At 41.2% G+C, this 18,844-nt stretch overlaps 1 protein-coding gene across 5 annotated transcripts in view; it reads right to left on the bottom strand.

The window, feature by feature from the left end:
- Nucleotides 1-17,895, bottom strand: part of GLI3 (GLI family zinc finger 3) — a 318,015-nt gene extending 300,120 nt beyond the window's left edge. For all 5 annotated transcript variants that reach the window (XM_053662976.1, XM_037132127.2, XM_053662978.1 and 2 more), the window contains exons 1-2: nt 17,734-17,895; nt 3,162-3,326 (exon numbers count right to left, since the gene is read on the bottom strand). In XM_053662976.1, the coding sequence (XP_053518951.1) occupies nt 3,162-3,285 (124 nt within the window). In that variant the 5' untranslated portion in view covers nt 3,286-3,326; nt 17,734-17,895. The remainder of the gene's footprint in view (nt 1-3,161; nt 3,327-17,733) is intronic.
- Nucleotides 17,896-18,844: the final 949 nt, after the last annotated feature.

Here is an 18,844-nt window from a genome sequence, read left to right as displayed (position 1 = left end):
AAGTGATTTTAATTTCCTTAAAACTGAATAGCCTCAGTAAAGGTATCCAAGCACTTCTGATATATTTGTAGAAAAAAGAGAAAGGGAGACAGAGACAGAACAGATGAAAGGACCAATGACCACAGCAATCACAACCAGTATACACACAGTGTGCCAACCTTTGAAAGCCCCCACCCATGAGCTCTAAAACCCAAATGGGGCACAGGACCAAAGCCCAGGTACTAGCTGTGTGATCAACTCTGAGAGCAGAGAAAAGCATGCAACCAGGTAGAAGCTTGCAGAACAAAGAAAATGCTGGACCATCCCACCACCTGACCATGATTCTGGACCTATGAAGAAACTACAAACTAGTTAGACAAAACGTGCAGGAGACTCTGTCAAAAAGGTCATTATAATTATTAGCCTTGCCTACCTAAAGTAATCACCAAGAAAGAGGTTTATATTCCTTTTTTTACTTTTCCCATCATTAAATTTCTTTGCTAGTTTTCCGGGGATCTTTAAGTAGGGATGCAATCCATATTTAAACACAACACTTCCACTTTTATTTTAATCAGGTCTTATGTTATCCCAGTATAAAAAGTAATAAATCCCTCAGAAGAAACAGGAACATTAAACAAATGGCCAGAATTTCCAGGACTTCTGGAAGAGCTATCGTTTATGCATATGCCCTACAAGCCTGACTAACGAGAGTGTTTGGCCCCTAAACGGACAGGTTTTACACACATTTATAATGGCAAGAGTGCTTCAAGGGCACAGGCTGGCCAGGGTAGGAAGCCAGTAGAGTTTGGTTTAGTTATTTCAGACTGTAGGACTAACTTTGTAATCATAGCTGCTCCTTCTTTGGCTAATGCTCTTGAGTGGCTTTCTGGCTGCCACAAGCCTGTTAGGTTACTTCCGTTCCTACTCACCCTAAATGGGTTCATAAGGGCAACCCACCATCAAAAAGTGGCTGAAGACCAAGGCAGCAGCCCCAAGCACCTCCTGAGCATGTATGTGGGTATGGGAGTAGGAGTGGCAGAAGTAGCAAAACCTTCACAAAAACAAACTATTGTTGTTACTATGCTGAAATTCACAGAAAGAACCAAGTGGTTCATAGAGGCTCTCCATACCACAGCATCATCTACCAACTCACACTCATTCTCACCTGTTCTCTCAGATACATCCATATACACTCACACACATTCACATAAAGCATAATACACAGAAAGTGCCTATTCCTTTAAAACTGCTATAAAATTTACCAAATAAGCAACACAGCATGGACTGATTCTACTTCTGAAATAATGAATTTGTCTGGTACAAATTACAGGGAAAAAAATAACTAAGAGTCACATGATTTTTTTAAAGGAGAAATCCTTTCTTCTGTAATCATAGTGAAATAATGCAAATATCTGGCTGAATTAAAATAAGCTCCAAAAGTAAAGAAATAAATACAGGTATATTTTCATATGTATGTAAAGTAAATTCATTACTTTTTAAATTAAAGCTTTTATTTATTTATTTTTAGAGAGAGGGGAAGGGAGGGAGAAAGGGAGGAACATCAATGTGTGGTTGCCTCTCACATGGACCCCACTAAGGACCAGGACTGCAACCCTGGCATGTGCCCTGACTGGGAACCAAACTGGCAACCCTTTGTTTTGCAGCCCACGCTCAATCCACTGAGCTATACCAGCCAGGGCATAAATTCATTATTTTAATAAAGATAAATATATCTCCCTAAGGATCAATTCAAAACAGGACTTACTAGCCAGCGTGTTTAACACCAGCCCCACCCCTCACCTAGTCAAGCCAGCAACACTCACTGGTAACATTATGGAAGGAGGGCACCTGAGCAGCACATGGTCACCATTGACAAGGATGGGCACAGAAAGCAGGGGCAGGCTCCTCAGAATGTCAGCTCAGGCAGTGCTGTAGTGAGAACAGGAAGGTGCAGCTTTTCTACTGGATTTCAGCCCTTAGAGTCTATGGTTCTGGGCTACAGGTACCTCCCAAAGCAGATCCTGACTCTCCAATTGTATGTAAAAAAAAAAGTGTAAATCAGCCAAGTAAAATCTGTCTTGGAATAAATAAAATATAAGCCCACTAGGAGGAAGGTAGCAGGTTGGCTCAAGCAAATCAGTATGCCCAGATATGCAGTGTCCAAGAATGGGAGAACAGGCCAGCCAGGGCATGTGGAAAAGAGGAGTGCAATTCAAGGAGGCCAGGGCTACTATTAACTCTACAAACCGCAAAGGCAATAAGGGCCTACACAGTGGAGAAGCAGGCAAAAGAAAGTGAAGGTTAACATTGAACTATACAGTGTGTTTTTTTCCAAAAGGGGCTCTGGAATTCATTTTCAATGCTCCATGCTTGAACTGAAATGCCTCTCAACACTTTGTGTAAAATATTAATATAGCATATAGAAACAGTGGCTCTAGGATATCTCTGAACACAAATTAAGTAAATTAAATTTTTATAAGCCAACAGCAAAACCTGTATCTCAGATACTAATGTTTACCTTGAGGCTCAACCATTAACAACTTCTAAAATCCTTTAAAGTAGACTACTTAGAGTTCCTGTCACTAATTTTAAAAAGGCAACTTTTATATTTTTGTAATAATAACTTTTTTGACTAGTGTGGACTTTCCATGCGTAATGGAAAAAATTCTGAAGTCCTGCCAGACTACTCAAGATGACTTCCAAAATGCCAAAAACATGAGCTTTCTATAATAAATAACCTATCACATGTACATCTCAAATTAGAAAACTGGGAAGAAAACAATGTCATTTCGGTGCCAAAGTAGAGATTACAAAAGTCTGCCCATCCGGCAGAAATGTCCAACCTTTTGGCATCTCTGGGCCACACTAAAAGAAGAGTTGTCTTAGGCCACACATTAAATACACAAACACTAATGAAAACAAAAAGAGTCTCATAATGTTTTAAGTAAATTTTATGATTTTCTGTTGGGCCACATCCATAGCCATCCTGGGCTACATGCAGCCACAGGCCGCAGGTTGGACTCCCTTGCTTGTACCCCACCCCACACTTCACCCCCATTGGCTTTCTTTAGTCCCTTATAGAACAAACACTGGTCCAGGTGCAGATGCTTAATTCACAAGGAATGCAGAGAACATAAAAATGACTGTAGGTTTGGCTGCTGGTAATCCCCCAGGCTGCTCACCATTGGAAGTAGTACTGGAGGCCACGGCTTTCTCACTGACATCTGTTCGAGTTGAGCATTTCACTACAGAACTCTCAACTTTTTTCTTCTCAGTGGTCGGGGAGCTGTGGGACTGGGCCTCCATGATGCCTTCTCATTACTTCAGCTGTCTGGTACCAGGAACACCTACATAACATAACAGGCGCCATTAACTTCAAATAAGAGTAGGAAAAAATCTCACTCAAAAGCACTTCCCCATCACCTGAGGAGGTGCCTACAGCTTTAGCAAATTCAAAACCTAAAAGAGCCTTCCCTACATGTTTTCTTGCAAAAATGCCTCAAAGTTTTATTAACAAGCCAGTCAAATTCTGTCTGCATGTGCAAAAGAGGAACAGGGGACAACGTATATTATGTGGGACTTATCCCAAATTCCTACTAGGCATTCGTTATTGAATGGTCCAAATATCTCAATTTATAGCTGTGTTTATAGTGTGAAGCCCCAGTGTGACACAATACTCTTTTAAGCCACATCTACAAATGTCTCTTCAGGTGGCCAACTTTATAGAAAGGGGCATTAGGACAACTTTCCAAGCAGGAGAAGGTTTTTAATTAATTAGATGTTTTAAAGAGCATGCAACCATTTCTCCAAACCAAGCCCTACACAAAGTTCTGAATCAGAGGATAATCTGGGTAAAGAAGCCAGTGATTTTTGCTTTCTCTCACTGAAATATCTTAATTGCAACACTCCTCTTAATCCTAATATATTAGGTAAACCAATTTCTTTAAGCTTTCTTAAAACTTATGGCCATGTCAATTGGAGTTCTATTTTTTCAAACAAACAAAGTTACTAGGACAACACACTCACAATCCTATAGAAAGTCAAAAGACTACCAACAGCAAAGACTGGAACCACTTAAGAAATATTAAAACTCTGCTAAAGGCAAGTTCAGTTAGTTCACTTTTCACTGACTTCATTCATGTGATAATCACCCTAACTCATCATTCACCAATTTTCACTTTCTTTTTTTTGCAGTCATGCTATACCCGTATAAAGACTACAAGGAAAGATGACAAGCAACCTCTCTGGAATGTTTTCTTCCAGCTATCTAGATTATAACATTCATGGTGGGCATTTCTTCAGTTGAATCATCTTGTCTCTTTTCTACATTTAGCAGACAAAGCCACTGTGTTCAATCGAAACAACAATTAGTGAGCTAAAATAAGCAACTGTTTAACGAACTAAAAGAGTTAAAATGTCAGATGAAATATTTTTAGTTATTCTTAACTCAGATTTGCAAGAGAACAGCAGATTCTTTATTATACAAGAAATCTGGAATTCAAGTAACTAAAAGCTTAAGACCCAGAGGCACTATAGCACTAGCTTTTCCACTAACTTCCATTTCTTTTCCTTGATTATCCAATGTCATTCACTGTAAAACACAAAAGCTATTGAAGAACAGCTTTTCTGGAATAAAAAAAAAAAACAGGCACAAAGTCAAATTTACATATCAAGTATAAGATCCACTCCAAATTCAGAAACATCCTTCAAAAAGCCAGTGTGAAGGAGCTCACAATGTCTTTTCTCAGAGCTGCTACCCTGCACAAGTTCAGTGTGAAGCCTTGTTTCTGGCTACCTGAATGGAATTGTTCAGTGCCTGTTTTCTCATCTGTCACATGACAGAATCAAACGGTGGGACTTAACCTTGGGGGGCAGGGGTGCGGTCCTCTTTAAGAATATGTTAAAACTTAGGGAGCTTCTCCCTAGAAGAATATCCTTAAACACAAAAGAGTACATTTAATTTTAGAGGGAACACAGGCCCTCCAAACGTTTCCATGAATCAGGATAAAGAACTCTGGAGGGAGAAATTTCAACGGCCCCTTCTAGCTCTAACAATCTCAGAATGATTCTTCAATTTTTTAATACTCACCCAAAATTGACTTAAATATCATCTTTAAAATATGCCACAAGATCAATTAATCCCCATCCACAGCACTGTTCATCAGAGTGGCACAGGAACCACCTGACTCAGCACTGCCTCAGAGTCTGTGAACCCCTCAGACTAGGGGGTCCAATCCCTGGTATTTTGGAGAGTGGCACCAGGGTACCTGCAATACAACCAGCACTAGTGATTATGAGGCCCACTAAAGCTTGCAAACAACTGCTCTATACATTTTTGTTCACTACTATGTACCCAGTGCAATAGGTACCTATTTAAGTCTTAGCTGACTAAATAAACTAAGGAGTTAACTGCACCCCAACTAAATTCCAACAGTGTACATGAGCCTAACCCAGCACCTACCACAATGATGAACACCTAGTCTGGAATCTTTGCTGAAAGTCACTCCTCCCTGCAGATAGTAAGCTCCATGATGACAAGCCCTTAGCTATCTTCCCAGCACTTCATACCCCTAAGAATGTATACTGAGTAAATATAAGGTACAGTGATGACCCCAGGACCAGATTCTGCAATGTCTTAAATCTTAAATGCCATTGGTTTATCTATGTATCTTCTATACCTACAGTGTTTCTTTCAAAACTGGCAAATTACATAAAAACTAAAAACTTTAACAGGAATATTTAATTAATCAGAACACTCTGTTCTCAACCACTTTGGATAAACAGGCATTTACTATCCTTGTTTCCCTCAAAACACTGACTTTTATTGGCTGAATATGAATGGAGTTTATTAAATTCAAACTGCCAACAGAAACAAGCCAATGGACCAGAAAAACCCATGAAGAGATGGAATTCCTGGTAAGAAGTCAGTCTCTTCCTTATTAGATGGAGCTAATTAACAGTAGTGAAGGACAACTCATCAAAGTTCCTTGACAAACTTGGTTTTCAGAGTTGCTGGTTTTTACCCCAAGCAAAGGACTTCATTTTAACAAAGCAATAAACCCTCCAAATACTCATCACCACAGAGAGGGGCTCATGTGAGATGAGGTAAAGCCCCAGGCACTGACTGAAATCACGCTAATTAATGGTAGTAGAGAATACTAATTCCTATCCTTCACTCCTCCTTTGAACTGAATTTTTTAAAAAATAGGCCCTTAGTCACTCAAGAGTGTACCTCCTTCTTCTATTTTGACAACTTATTTTTTGGATCTCATTAGTAAGTAACTAATTATTTAAAAGTGTGGCCTGTGTTTAAAACAGGGCTATAAAAATGGCAACTTGCCAAGGCAGACATCTGCTTCCTGTATATCCCTATAAATTATATCAGCTTATTTTACTGATAAAAACACTACTTTTTCCCTGTCAGTTACAAAGGAGAAGTTTTAACATTCTAGACTCTCACACCTCATCAACACTCTGCACTAAGTTAGTGAGCAGAAAAGAGAATCTGCTTCTAGCTGTGGTGGTGGTTTTTTCATACAATATTAAGCCAGGCTGAGAAACTCAGTCTTGAGCTGACACACAAAAGCCTGAGGTACAGAAGTGACCAGTAAAAATTCCTGATGAAATCCTGAGACATACATAATTGGGACCATAGCCCACAGTAGTGCTTTTAAAACCTGGAATTCCCTAAACGATGAAGTACAACTTATTTAGAATATAACAATCAAGGAAAACTTTCTGGTTCTGCTTCACTTTAAAGAGTTTTCTCTAAGGGAAATGCAAGTTTTTTCGATGTGAATGAAACAAGACACTTTCGAAACCACGTTTTCTTACATCTCCACACTGTTCTCCTTCAATCCCTTTCACCACTGAAACATTCCATGCAAAATTTGCTGGCATGCCCCTTGACTTTTTACGCTAATGGGGAAAAAAATTGCAGCTGATGTGAGTCCCAACAACTTGAGTATATTTAAAAAACTGCAACCAAGGAAAACTGTGCTAATAGTGTATGCCTGCTAACGCCCAGAGTCTCAGATAAATGGAGGAGTAAAGATTCTTTCCTGAAAGCAGTCATGGATTTTCCCCACTCAATTGGCTCTGAACCTTTTGTAATCTCCTGGAGTTTAAACCCTGGGCACCGTGACTTCCAGACCCCGTTTTAAACCCAATCCCTCTCCTATTAGCAACCTGCCTGCAGGTAGGTCTTTTCTATTTAAATTATAAATCTGAACTTGCTTAGACCTCCTATAGACTTAACTGACCAGGTGCCAGAACAGATGATGCTACAGTGTAAGCCTGTACTTGCAAGTCAAAAAAAAAAGCAACACTTTCCAAAGTCTAGAATTCTTGTGGGGACATTTAACAACAAAAAACCTAAGGTGGCGCTACCTGTAGAGTTGCCACTAAGGCTGCAAAAAAACCCCAAACTTTTATCTTTGCAAAAAAGTCGATTGGAATCGTGGTTTGCCTTAAGCTGTGGAACTGGGTAGTTTTATTCTGAGCGCTGGCCTTCTGCGCGTCCAACCTGAGCTCCCTGCACGTGTCGTCCCTCAGACTGTTCCAGGGTCCGGGTCTTCACACCCTGACCGCTTCCCCACCCGGAGGCCTGCCATCTGGTCTCCGCCTTGTGGTCGGGACTGGACGTTAGCACAGTCCTTAAGCCCCGCGCCGCTGACTCTGTTCCCTTCGCTGCGGTGCCCAGGGCCGGAACAAACACAGGCCTGGCTCCTCGAAAACAGCAGGGTGTCGGGGCCGAGGATGGAGAGGGTGCAGGGGGCGGCACCCGACCCAGTTCCCATCCGCATTCCCGCAGCGATCTTCCTGAAAGTGCAAAACTGGGCAGAATAATCAGAGCCCGGCAGGACCTCTGCCGGCCAAAGATGTGCCCCTTATCACTTTCATCAGGAGGGTTATCTGCTCCACAAGAATATTCTAATTAGGGTCCCGCAGCATTTACAGCAGTTAGTTAACCATAGCAGGCCTGCTTTCATTTGCAAGGCTGTTTTATCAGCTGAATACAAAGGTGCAACTTTCTAGGTACTTTGTTACACCCTGTGTGTTGCACTACAAAAAAACACTGGGAACACTTAAAGTCTTCAAGAAACCATGGACGTGTGCTTCACTCACAAAACTTGTAACTCACCATCCATTCACCTGGCCCCCAAATACTGTTTCTTCATTAGCTGCCGTAAATAGATTCAGGTGCTGTGAATGGGTCTGGCACAGACACATCTCATTGTGTCTCGGGGAGAGAGGACCTCAGTGGAGTTCCAAAGTTCAACCTTACTTATGAAGCTTTTCTGTAGTAAATCGAGAGCATGAAAAACCAAAAGGTGCTCTCGATTTACTTTCCCCTTGGAAAGGTGCAAAAATCAGCCTTTCCCCTTGCAGGTCTGTCTGTGCAGTGAAAACTGGGATCCCCGTGGAAACAGAATTCCTTTACCCTGCTTCAAAATTTTAGGAGAAGGCACCAGTACTAAAACCAACATGTAAAATTGTTTGAGCTGTATAAAACGACTTTCTAATCCAGGGTCAAATGAAAACAGTAATCATAAACTGATAATGCATCCTTAGTGAACAGCAGAATACTTATTTCCCTAATCCAGTTGGTTTATTTTTAAATTGCCTGAATTTGGGCAAAAATTGTTTGATTTCTTTTCTTAATGTATTTAAGATTTAATATAACTAAGTTAAAAGCCTGTTTAACAGTAACCTGATCAGTTTCTGACAGGTTAAAACAGCTACTGCCAATGAGGGACCAGAAAGAGAAGACATTCCAGTAGGCAGAGATGAGATCTTAACAGCACAGTAAGAAATTATTCTTCACAATTTAGTAAACTATTGTTCAAGTGGAATAAGGCTTTCCTTGAAAGAAATTGCATTTACCTACACCTGCCTATATGTTTATAAGTTGAGTGATTTCCCTAATTTGTTAATATTTTTAAAATCCATAAGGCACCAGCCTGTGTGAGGATTTGGGGGGCCTCCCCTGTATCACTGATGAGTGACAGTTCTTTCTTACTTTATTATTACAGATTAACTGCTACTTCAAGATGATGCTCTTGGAGAAACCATTTAGGTGAATTTGCTATTAAATAGTTTTACCTTCCTACAGCATTAAAATTTGGTTCTTAAAGAAAATAAGTCCTTTAGAAAGAGAATTTTTTTAAAAAATCAAAAAGCACAAACCTAATGCTGATTTTAACTTTGGATAAATTATGAAAGTGAGAAACAGTCTGAGTTTCAATGAACAAAATTTAGGGAATTTAAAAAATTTCATTGGATTTCATACAATCATGCAGTATAGTTAACCTTTTATAGGTGTCTAGTGTGGTTTATTTTCTTTCTGCTAAAAATATCTTTCTCAATTTAAAAACAATCATATATGCATAATATCTGTGACACACACACAGTTCCTAAGATTTATAAGGCTTTTTTCTCCTTTCCCTATCCGCATTGCCTTTCTTTCCTGAAAAAAAGAGAGGCTCAACTTCATAAGTTCTTACTAAAATCATGATGAAGTTTTACTTATACTATTTTTAAATGTACAATTATTTTACCTTTATATATGACTTTTCTCCATAATCAGGAAAACCTAAAGCCTTACTTGCAAATAAGAAAGCCACTATATATTCAGGTTACCATAAGTGGTCTTTGGTAGCCTAAAGAGTTCCCCAAGTGTGCTACCTATTGCTGCCTATTGTTTTCTATCTTTCCTACATTTCTGAAGCTCCTAATCTCTGATAAACAGTATTCAGAATCTGTGTCCCCAAATGGAATTACCTAAAGGGGAAATAATTACCTGGCTAAGGATTAAGTAATTTGGTTTCAGTAAATTCACTACATCAAAACTTTTAATGAACCCATATATTAAACTACAACCACTGAAAATCTTATTTGACATGAAATAACCATTGTTATTACAATTAAAATCACAAATGGTATTTTGTGTGCCAGTTTTATTTTTCTATGTGTATTTAAAAAAAGATCAGCTACTCTTTCTCTGATTCCAATAGTACTTTATGAGAAACATTTGAGGGGAGTATAAGGTCTCTATTTTACAGTTGTTAGCCATCTGAGTTTTGCTAAACTGTAAAACATCAGTCCAGTATACTTTGGTTAGACTTAACAGGTAGCACACCATGCACAGCAGGTGCCATTAAGGAATATGTAATAATGTGGAGCAAGCTGGCATCCCCACTTTAGTAAGGTATGTTGAAGATGGATAATCCTCAGACAAAAAATTAGATCTGTAAGTCAGTTATCAATCCATGTATCAGCTAAACTCATGAAAACTGTGTTTCCCTTAAGCCCACAAAATCAAAAAATGCCATGAATAATCAAAGGCACCCCTTGTCTCATTTCACGAGGTTTACAGGAACCGGTTTCACACATTTTCAGAAAAAAACACCTAAATTTAAAAATTATTCTTGCATAATTTCCCATAACTTTTGGTTCCTAGAATCACATGTATCTTTACAAGCAAGCATAAGAGGGTAGAGCGCACATTCTACAAAGAGTAATTTACTTTTAAACTGTCACAAATATTAGAACAATACTGGTTGGGTGTTAAATTCAACTAAAGCTATCCCAAAGATATTACTATATTATTTTGTCCATCACACTTTATCCTCCCAACTTTTAAACTTGTGATTCTTGAAACTTACTTGCATTTTAAAAAGCAAATTTTTCAAAATTTAAGAATTAAAAATTAAGATTCAGTGAAAAACTAATTCCAGTCCACTAAGCCTATAAACTTTGCTTATTCAAAAGCATAATTCTTCAGCTATCTTATTTTTTACCTCTTCCCCTAACCCTGCACAAATATGCCAGTGTAAACTATACCAAACTGCATACCCTCCCAATGAAATACTTTGGCACACAATTTCATTTGAAGAGCCAGAGCTCTAACAGCAGATGTTGTCCTAACGTGGTATGGCCTAGTCCATACTTCTGGCCACCATGTAGGTTTCCATACATCTTAGTTCATTAAGACTTAGGCTGCTGGCTGAGGTTTCTCTACACATAGACAACTCTCTTTTGTTGTTGTTACTTTTTGTTTGGGGGGGCATGTGTTTGTTTTTACAGATTCTTGAGACTAAATTCTTTTTTAAAATATCACAAAATGAAATCAATAATAGGGTTAACTGCCTCATTCCTTCATTACTGCAATTTCAGAGTTATTGTTCAACTAAATTGTGAGTATTCTATCTCTTTTTTGTAAAAATGAATAGTTTATCATGTAAAGCACTCTAGAATATGGTTAGGTGTTTTATGTAATTTTCAAAAAAAAGTCTAAATGCCTAATGCCAAAAATGTCCACATGAAAATAAGCAAATAAAATATCATACTGCATTCTGAAGGTATCCCAATAAACAGGTTTAAATAAAATTACATTTATCTCCCATTATTTATGTCACATAAAAATTACTCAAATATACGATCAAATGCTTATGTTTAAAACATGCTCCTCTCTTTCTCCTCTCTCCCTCCATATCTCTTTCTCTCTCCCTGCCTCTCTCTCTCTCTCACACACACACACACAAACACACACACACACATTTCCCCTACCCTCCATAAAAGAAAAGAACCACTAGCTGTGTCAGGCCAGTAATCAATCCAATTTACTGCAGGTACAATTTAAATGTGCAGTGCATGCCACAACAAAACCACAGTGTGATACCAACTGGGCCCTTAAAGTTTTCCCCTAAATCTCTGGAAAGGAGATTTAAAAGAAAGCAGGGATTACAGTCAGCTTTAAGGTAGGGAGGAGACTTACCTCAAACCCAGCCAAGCGGAAATCAGAGCAGTAATTCTACAAGTCAACAGAGTACACTTTCAAAGCTATAATGGTGTGAAGAAGTGCTGGGCAGCATGGCCTGAAGGCAGCACTAATACACTGATGACTAATGGCTGGGCTGGGGCAGACAATGAATTTGGGGATTGAAAACTAACAGAAACCATGCAGTACTTTGACAAATGGGCTTTCACAATTTCATTCATTGAATAACCTTTAAGCACAAAATTGGCTCTAGTTCTCTTGGGAATTACGTAGCATGTTGTTGGACGATGATGTATTTTCTTTTTTTAATTATGACTCTTATGCAAAATGCAAAAGCACCATATAGGAGGACACAACTATAGATAGTGTAGATGCAGATGTGGAGCTCAGTATAACACTGTCTTTTCAGGAGGGGGCTGAAATGTTCCAATGCCACCTTATTAACTATGTAATGGCTGAATCATTCACTTTCTTTAGAGAGCCATAGATTTTCTGGGACATTTTGTCCGGTTACAATATCTATCTATCTATCTATCTATCTATCTATCTATCTATCATCTATCTATCTATCTATACACACAAAACATAAAAATACTTTCATGTTAAAAAATAACTAAAAGTGATTATGAGATGTTATACTTAAATGCAATGCATTTATAAGTGGAAAAAGTCTAATTTTAAGGGGCAAGAAAAAGGAAATGTGCCTTAGAACAACTACAGTGCCATATAAAGTTTGCAATGAAATGCACTTACAAACACATTTAACATCTAATTTCTTTCAAACAGCTCCCCTCCCTCATCCCCATATAACTAGCTCATTGATTTAAAAATAATAATTTTTGCAATTTTTAAAGAGAGAATGAAGTATTTCAACCACCTCTAAATTAACAAATACCACTTACTCCAGACAGCATTGCCTTTAGCAGCTCCTAAAAACTTAAACATAGGATCTTACAACCGGAAGCTTAGTGAGCTCATAAAACTGTTGTTGGAGCCAGGAACACATAGCATATTTAATCTGCAAACTGTGAGAGTCTACAGTGATTTCAGCAAGATCTGAGGCATGCCCTTAAGGTTTGCTGGGATCTGGGATTAGGGGGTTGATAAGAACCTCTACTGCCCATGGACATGTTTTTCTTCTGCAGTTAAACACAAATTCATAGAGACATTTGACTGCTGCTTGGCATTACTGTTCAAGTTATATAAAAGCTCTGCAGCTCCTTTTGCTGTCAATATATCAAAGTTTTTTTAAAAAAATCATCAAAGTGTGAAATTTCATTTAAAGTCTTCACCGGTCTACAGCTCTATTTCACAGGCCCGTCAAATAAAAGTAAAAATGAAAAAATACTCTGAAAGTACTTGAAAAAGTTTGCAACGGTACCCCTGCACTGCTGTTGTTTATTCTGTCCCCCCTTATTTGCTTTGAGACTAGAACAAATCATTTTTTATCTAGAAAAATTACAACACAAAGTGAAGGACAGCATCTTCTACTAGACTTAAATTAAAAGACAATGTGAAGTCATTATTACAGTGGAATCTTTTGCTTAACATATTAAATACACACACATTTCCTCTACAGTCTTCTCTGCATTTTAATTGTCTCTCATACATAAGTTGGCAGAAAATTTCTTGACTTTTCCAAAGCAAATTAGATTGACTATAGAATATGAATGCCAGCAAAACTAAAACCTCTTTCAAAGAATTCTTTAGCTGGGGATTTACAACAATTGCATAAAGAAGGAAAGTCTGACTTTTAAGATAATCTACTATAGTCTAAAAGCATTAACATTCCATTGCTAAGGTTTTCTTGAGGATTTCATGACTCGTTGATTCACTTTTCCTTCAAGACTGTTTTTTTCTAGTAAATTACTGTCCATATAAGTGAGTTCATGGAATAATGATCATTAAATTGTTTCCTTTCATAAACTCCCAAACCTTACCTTCAGAAAAAAGAGGGAGGAGGATCTTAGTAAGATATCTTAGTAAGATAAAGAGAAGGAACAACCTCTGGCTAGGTAAGCACAGAAGTCTGAACCCCTACAGCATGCAAGTAATTACAAAAACTGTCCTAGAAACAAAGGAAAGTGCAACTTTTAGGAGTGGGCATCAAATTGATAAATTAATGATTCATTAAATAAGTAATGCAGTAACTCAGCAGAGCCATTTTTCACCAGTACTCATTTTCTCATCATTTCTGTGTGTAGTTCTTTGCAAACCAGTCATACAACAAAATGTGTTTATTATTATTAGCCCAGTCTTCAATCAAGGAATACCAAACACCTTAAAGATACCAGGAATTGGTAGGAATCCGAGTTGGACCAACTAACCTATGAATAATAATATAATCTATACCTTTTAAAGTGTTTCACAAGACACCTCTCACATTGGGACCATTAAGGCATCTTAAACCAAAGCTTCCCTGGGCTGACTTTAAGAATTATACACTCTGAAAGGAGACCCCCCTTAAGCAGGGAGTTTTTAATTAAATAGCTTTTACTAAAATATAAGTTATCTTCTCTCTGTAAGTATGCTGTTACAACTAATTTATATGTTTTTTCATATTTGTTTTAGGTTTGACTATAGTCTAACTGGATGAAGTATTTATTCACCAGGCTGTTAAGACCAATATTTCCTAACATAAACAAATTCCTTGGATACTTCATACTGTTTACATTAAGACTGATCACCACTGCCTTAGTATATCCCCACAACTGGAATACTGTTATGCTTTAGAAAAAAATGGAAGATTTTGAGGTTATTTTTACTCCTATAAAACAGCATTTTCCTTTCAAAATAATCTTGACACATGTAATTAAGAAACTGTCAGACCATTATTAATTTTTAATTTAAAACCTAAATGAAATAATTACAGGAATCAATCAATAAGGCACCTATTCAAACTACAGGGCAATTACATAAATACTCAAAATTAATACTTCAGACCAATTCTTGAAGATTTCAGTCTCTAATATGCTAAAACTCAAACAACACAGTAAGTGTAACATGGGAAGAATGAATAGTTCCTGCTTTAAATAGACTGAAATGAAATCATTACTGTTGGACGAGGCAGAGCACAGCACCCCCGCCACCAGCCATGCCGAATCTACTCAAGTTGCAACTCTTTTTAAAACTTAATTTATTTCAACCAGACACATATTTCAGGGATCTAAAACAATGCCTCATCCAGATTCTGTACAAAATCACATATGGGGAAAAAGCCTAATTATTGTGAATTTCCAGCAAAGTACTCTGGAAAGATGAATTGGAGAGGAGGAAAGGAAAAGGAGAGCAGAAGATGTTTTTTAGAACTAATAATACTAGTCAGGTTAATGAGCACTACCTTTGCACAGTGGCTGGCCCTCCATCACACTGAGAGGAAACAAAGTTTTGCCATCACAAAATATGCCTTTTGGGATACTGATTTTTAAGTTGGTTATTAAGAAATTAAAGACTCAGAACTTTAGGCCCTCCCACTTGCCTGCCTAAAGGAATTCAGACAGAAAAAAGAAAACTGCTTAACGGGTGGAACATCACCTCAGAATCATAAATTAAATGCAGCAGACAGGGAGAAATACAGCAAAGTGTGTTTTTTGGACATCCCGCTATGTACAATTGTTTCTGGGTGGCCCAGCAAGAATTTGTTTACCACATGTTTGCTTTTTCTCATCTACCTGTAAATTGCCTAATTTCCCTTTGAAATCCCAGACTCCTGCCTCCCTCTCTTTTGTAAAGAATGCCATATAAACCCCAACTATCCAATGACTCCTTGGGTCTCCTATCTTTCTTAAGGCAACCCTGTAAATACATCTGTAATAAATTTGGACATTTTCTCCTGTTAATCTGTCTCATGTTAATTTGATCATTAGCCCAGCTAGAATAACTTAGAAGATGGAAGGGAAAATTATGTTTTGTGTCCCCAAACCTCTGACTAAAGAGCTTTTTTACTTGGAGATGCGGACAGCCCATCATTTCAAACTGAAATGGCAGCTGGAAAATGTGGAACAGCTGGCAAAGAGCTGGGAGAAAATGTTTTACATAAATACATGTGCATATAAACTGGCAGAGGGCCACAAGCTCTGTGCCCAAGGCCAGAATCTACTCGGCACTGCAAACCAGGGAGCTGAGAAGTTCGGGACAGGAGAACTGCAAGGAGGATGCCTCCTTAAGCCTCTTGCTACAAGGAGTCAGAAAAGAAAGGCTGGGTTCAGCCTCCCTACGGCATCTCCAGAAGCAGGTGCAATCAGCGACAAAAGCACGAAGTTCAGGAAAGGATAACAGGCCCTGGTGTACAGCGGTGCTTTGGCACCTGGCAATCTGCTTAAAAGTCGCTTCACAAAATCTCCAAGTTTGGGGTAAATATTTACTCCGTCTTCACCTTCTCCGGCCTATTTTCCCTCCTAACTCAAGAAAGCAACTGTCCCCTAAAAAGTGGTTCATACACAACTCTGCTCTGCAAAATGCAGCCTAAGTGATTATCGGGGCCACCGTTACCCACACCCCCGCACTTACTCCCTGCAGCTTCTAACTCGTTTACTTGTTTTCTGTGTGTGTGTGTGTGTGTGTGTGTGTGTGCTGTCCCTAAAAAGAAAAAGAAATGAAAGAATCCCAAATCATACACAGATGGTACAACTTTCACTTTTTCTGTATTACTTCGGAGGCGCGTCTCTCCCATGGAGCACACCGCTCCCCCGCCCTCCGAAAGGAGGCGCAGGCTGGAGGAAGCCGCGCAGTAGCGAGTCCCGCGCGGACCCGCCTGCTACCCGCCAGTCTCTCACCGTGCCCGGCACCCGAAGGGGATGTAACAGTGCGCAGGCAGGCGCCCTAGCTTTGGGATCTAATGCAGTTCATTTACACTCTTTAAGTGGGGAGTGGGCATGAGGGGTACCGACGCTGCTGCTGCAAACTTCGTCCCCCTCTGGGACGTGCAATTCTCCAGTCCGTCTCCGGAAGGCCGAGGGGCCAGACACTTGGAAAGGGAGCTTCAAGGAGGAAGCAGCAAATGAAAGCCTTGCTCTGACGCCTTAACCGTTGCTCTCTAAAGCTGGGCGCCTCTGACAGCCATTTTCACATCCTGCCCCCCGCATTAGGGACCCCCCTCTCGACCTAGTAGCGCTGGCGCGGCCACAGGAGCCCGCTGCCCCGCGCGGGGCCAGCGAAACAAAGAACTTTGGGCGGGACGTACCTGCGGCTGCGGCAGCGGCAGCGGCGGCGGCTGTCAAGTCCCCTAACTTCCCACAGACCTTCCTCAGGAAAGCAGGCGAGCCTCTCCAGGCTCAACAAGGCGCGAGCCGCTCGGGCTACAGCTAGCGATGGAGCTGGGCTCTGGAAGCGCGAGCAGCCGGCATAGTGCGGCGCGGGCAGCCGCGGGTAGAGCCGGTCGGGGCAGTGAGTGTGGGCGACCGCGAGTGTGCAAGAGCGCTGGTGGCGCAGCCCCAACCCGCTCCCTCCCGCTCTTGGAGCTCCGGCAGCGGTTCAGGGATCGTGTAATCCGATCCCTTCTGACTCACAGGCCTTGAGTGACAGTTCTGATTTGGTTAACCCACGGGAGGGAGGAGAAAAAGAAAGAAAACCCCCACCGTACGCCTCTCCGGGTATCCAATCGACTTTCTCGGAGAAAGTCCCATCTCGACCAGGAGACCCGCGCCGGTGATGGAGCCCCTTGTCCGGGCCCAACGCAGTCCGCGCAACTCAGGCGGTGGAAAAGTTGTCCCTCGGTTCTGCGCGTTCCTCCCTCACGCTCCCTCCTTCCCTTCTCTCCTCTTCCTCCTCCGCCAGCCTGTGCTCCTCCTCCCCAAGTTTTAACAGATGTTGCGGGACTCTTCCCTCACCCTTTCCCTTTCCCTCAGCCCGTACCCCTATCCGGTCCCTTTACTTTCCGCCACTCTCCTTAGTGGTGGGTAGTGCAGAGCTGCTGGGTGCCTGCCGCCGCAGGGGGCGAAGTTGGAAAAACTTGGGAGTGTAGCTCGCCTTACTTTTGCTTTCTGGCTCCTTCCAAACCGTGCCTTCTCCCCGGGTCCAAAGCGGATCTCGGCTGCGACGGGGACCTTGCTGGCGAGAGGGCGGGGCGCCGCACGAGTCCTGGGCTAGGGGGGAGCCCGAGCTCCCAGAGCCACGCGTGCGCTCCCTCTTTCCCCACCACCCCCGACCTCCCGCCCGCCTCCTCCCTCTCCTCGGGCCTTCGCCTTTCTCCAGTCTTCACAGGGACACATTCAGGCCTGCTCCTCCTCTTCCCCCTCCTTGACCCTGCGCCCGCTCGGCGCGCTGAGGCCCCACCCACCGGGCTAGGAGAAGGGGGCCCGGGCGTGATGTCACGGCCATCCTCCCCGCTTTCGCTCGCGGCACTTCTTGGGCTCCCTCGCTGGCCCCCACCCCAGCGCCCCGTGGGCGCGAGCTGTGTCCTGCTGGTTCCCTTCGCTTCACACCCTGCCTCTCTGCTTCCCTTTCTCTCACTCACAGTTTGTCTGTGTCCCCTTTATTTTTTAAGGCCTCTCCGAGCACACCCCCATTGGCTCCCCCCCTACTTTTACATTTCCCCAAGCCAACCCTGAAACTCCTTTTCAGCACCAGAGGATGCTTTCGGAAGCTCTGGGATTTCCTCTCCCTCCGACTCATCTGCCCTTGGAGCCAAAATCTGGGAAGTGGAAACTCCTACTTACACCCCTTGTCCCCTTGGGCTACTTTATTTAAAAAAAAAAAAAAAAAAAAAAAAAAAACGGGTCTGGAGCCTGGACTCTGAGGTGGTGTTTCTCCCTGAGCTACAAAGTTTCTCTGTCCCTGATTTTTCAGCGGCCGTACTAGTAAAAACCATTTTCCTCCTTTCTCAACCAGACGGTCCACATTAATCTGTTCCCTTTCAATGTACCCAATCTGGAAACAGAACTTTAAAAACGGAGTTTGCATGGGGAGGGAGCTGGGAGGAGTCAAAGGAAGACAAAGAAGGAAAAGAAAACTCTTATGGCATTCCAAAATCCATTCTCCTGGGATAAACTGAGCGGCTACTCACCTGCCCCCACATTCCCCCACACCCTCCCCCAGCAGTGCTGGGGGCTCTGGGTGTACTTGTGTTGACTGTTTGAGCTTCTT

The sequence above is a fragment of the Artibeus jamaicensis genome, unplaced genomic scaffold (genome assembly GCF_021234435.1).
Source record: "Artibeus jamaicensis isolate MK-2021 breed Jamaican fruit bat unplaced genomic scaffold, CSHL_Jam_final contig_311, whole genome shotgun sequence".
Classification (NCBI taxonomy): Eukaryota; Metazoa; Chordata; class Mammalia; order Chiroptera; family Phyllostomidae; genus Artibeus; species Artibeus jamaicensis.
The sequence above is the reverse complement of the archived record's forward strand: the minus strand, read 5'-3'. Positions and strand labels throughout refer to the sequence as shown.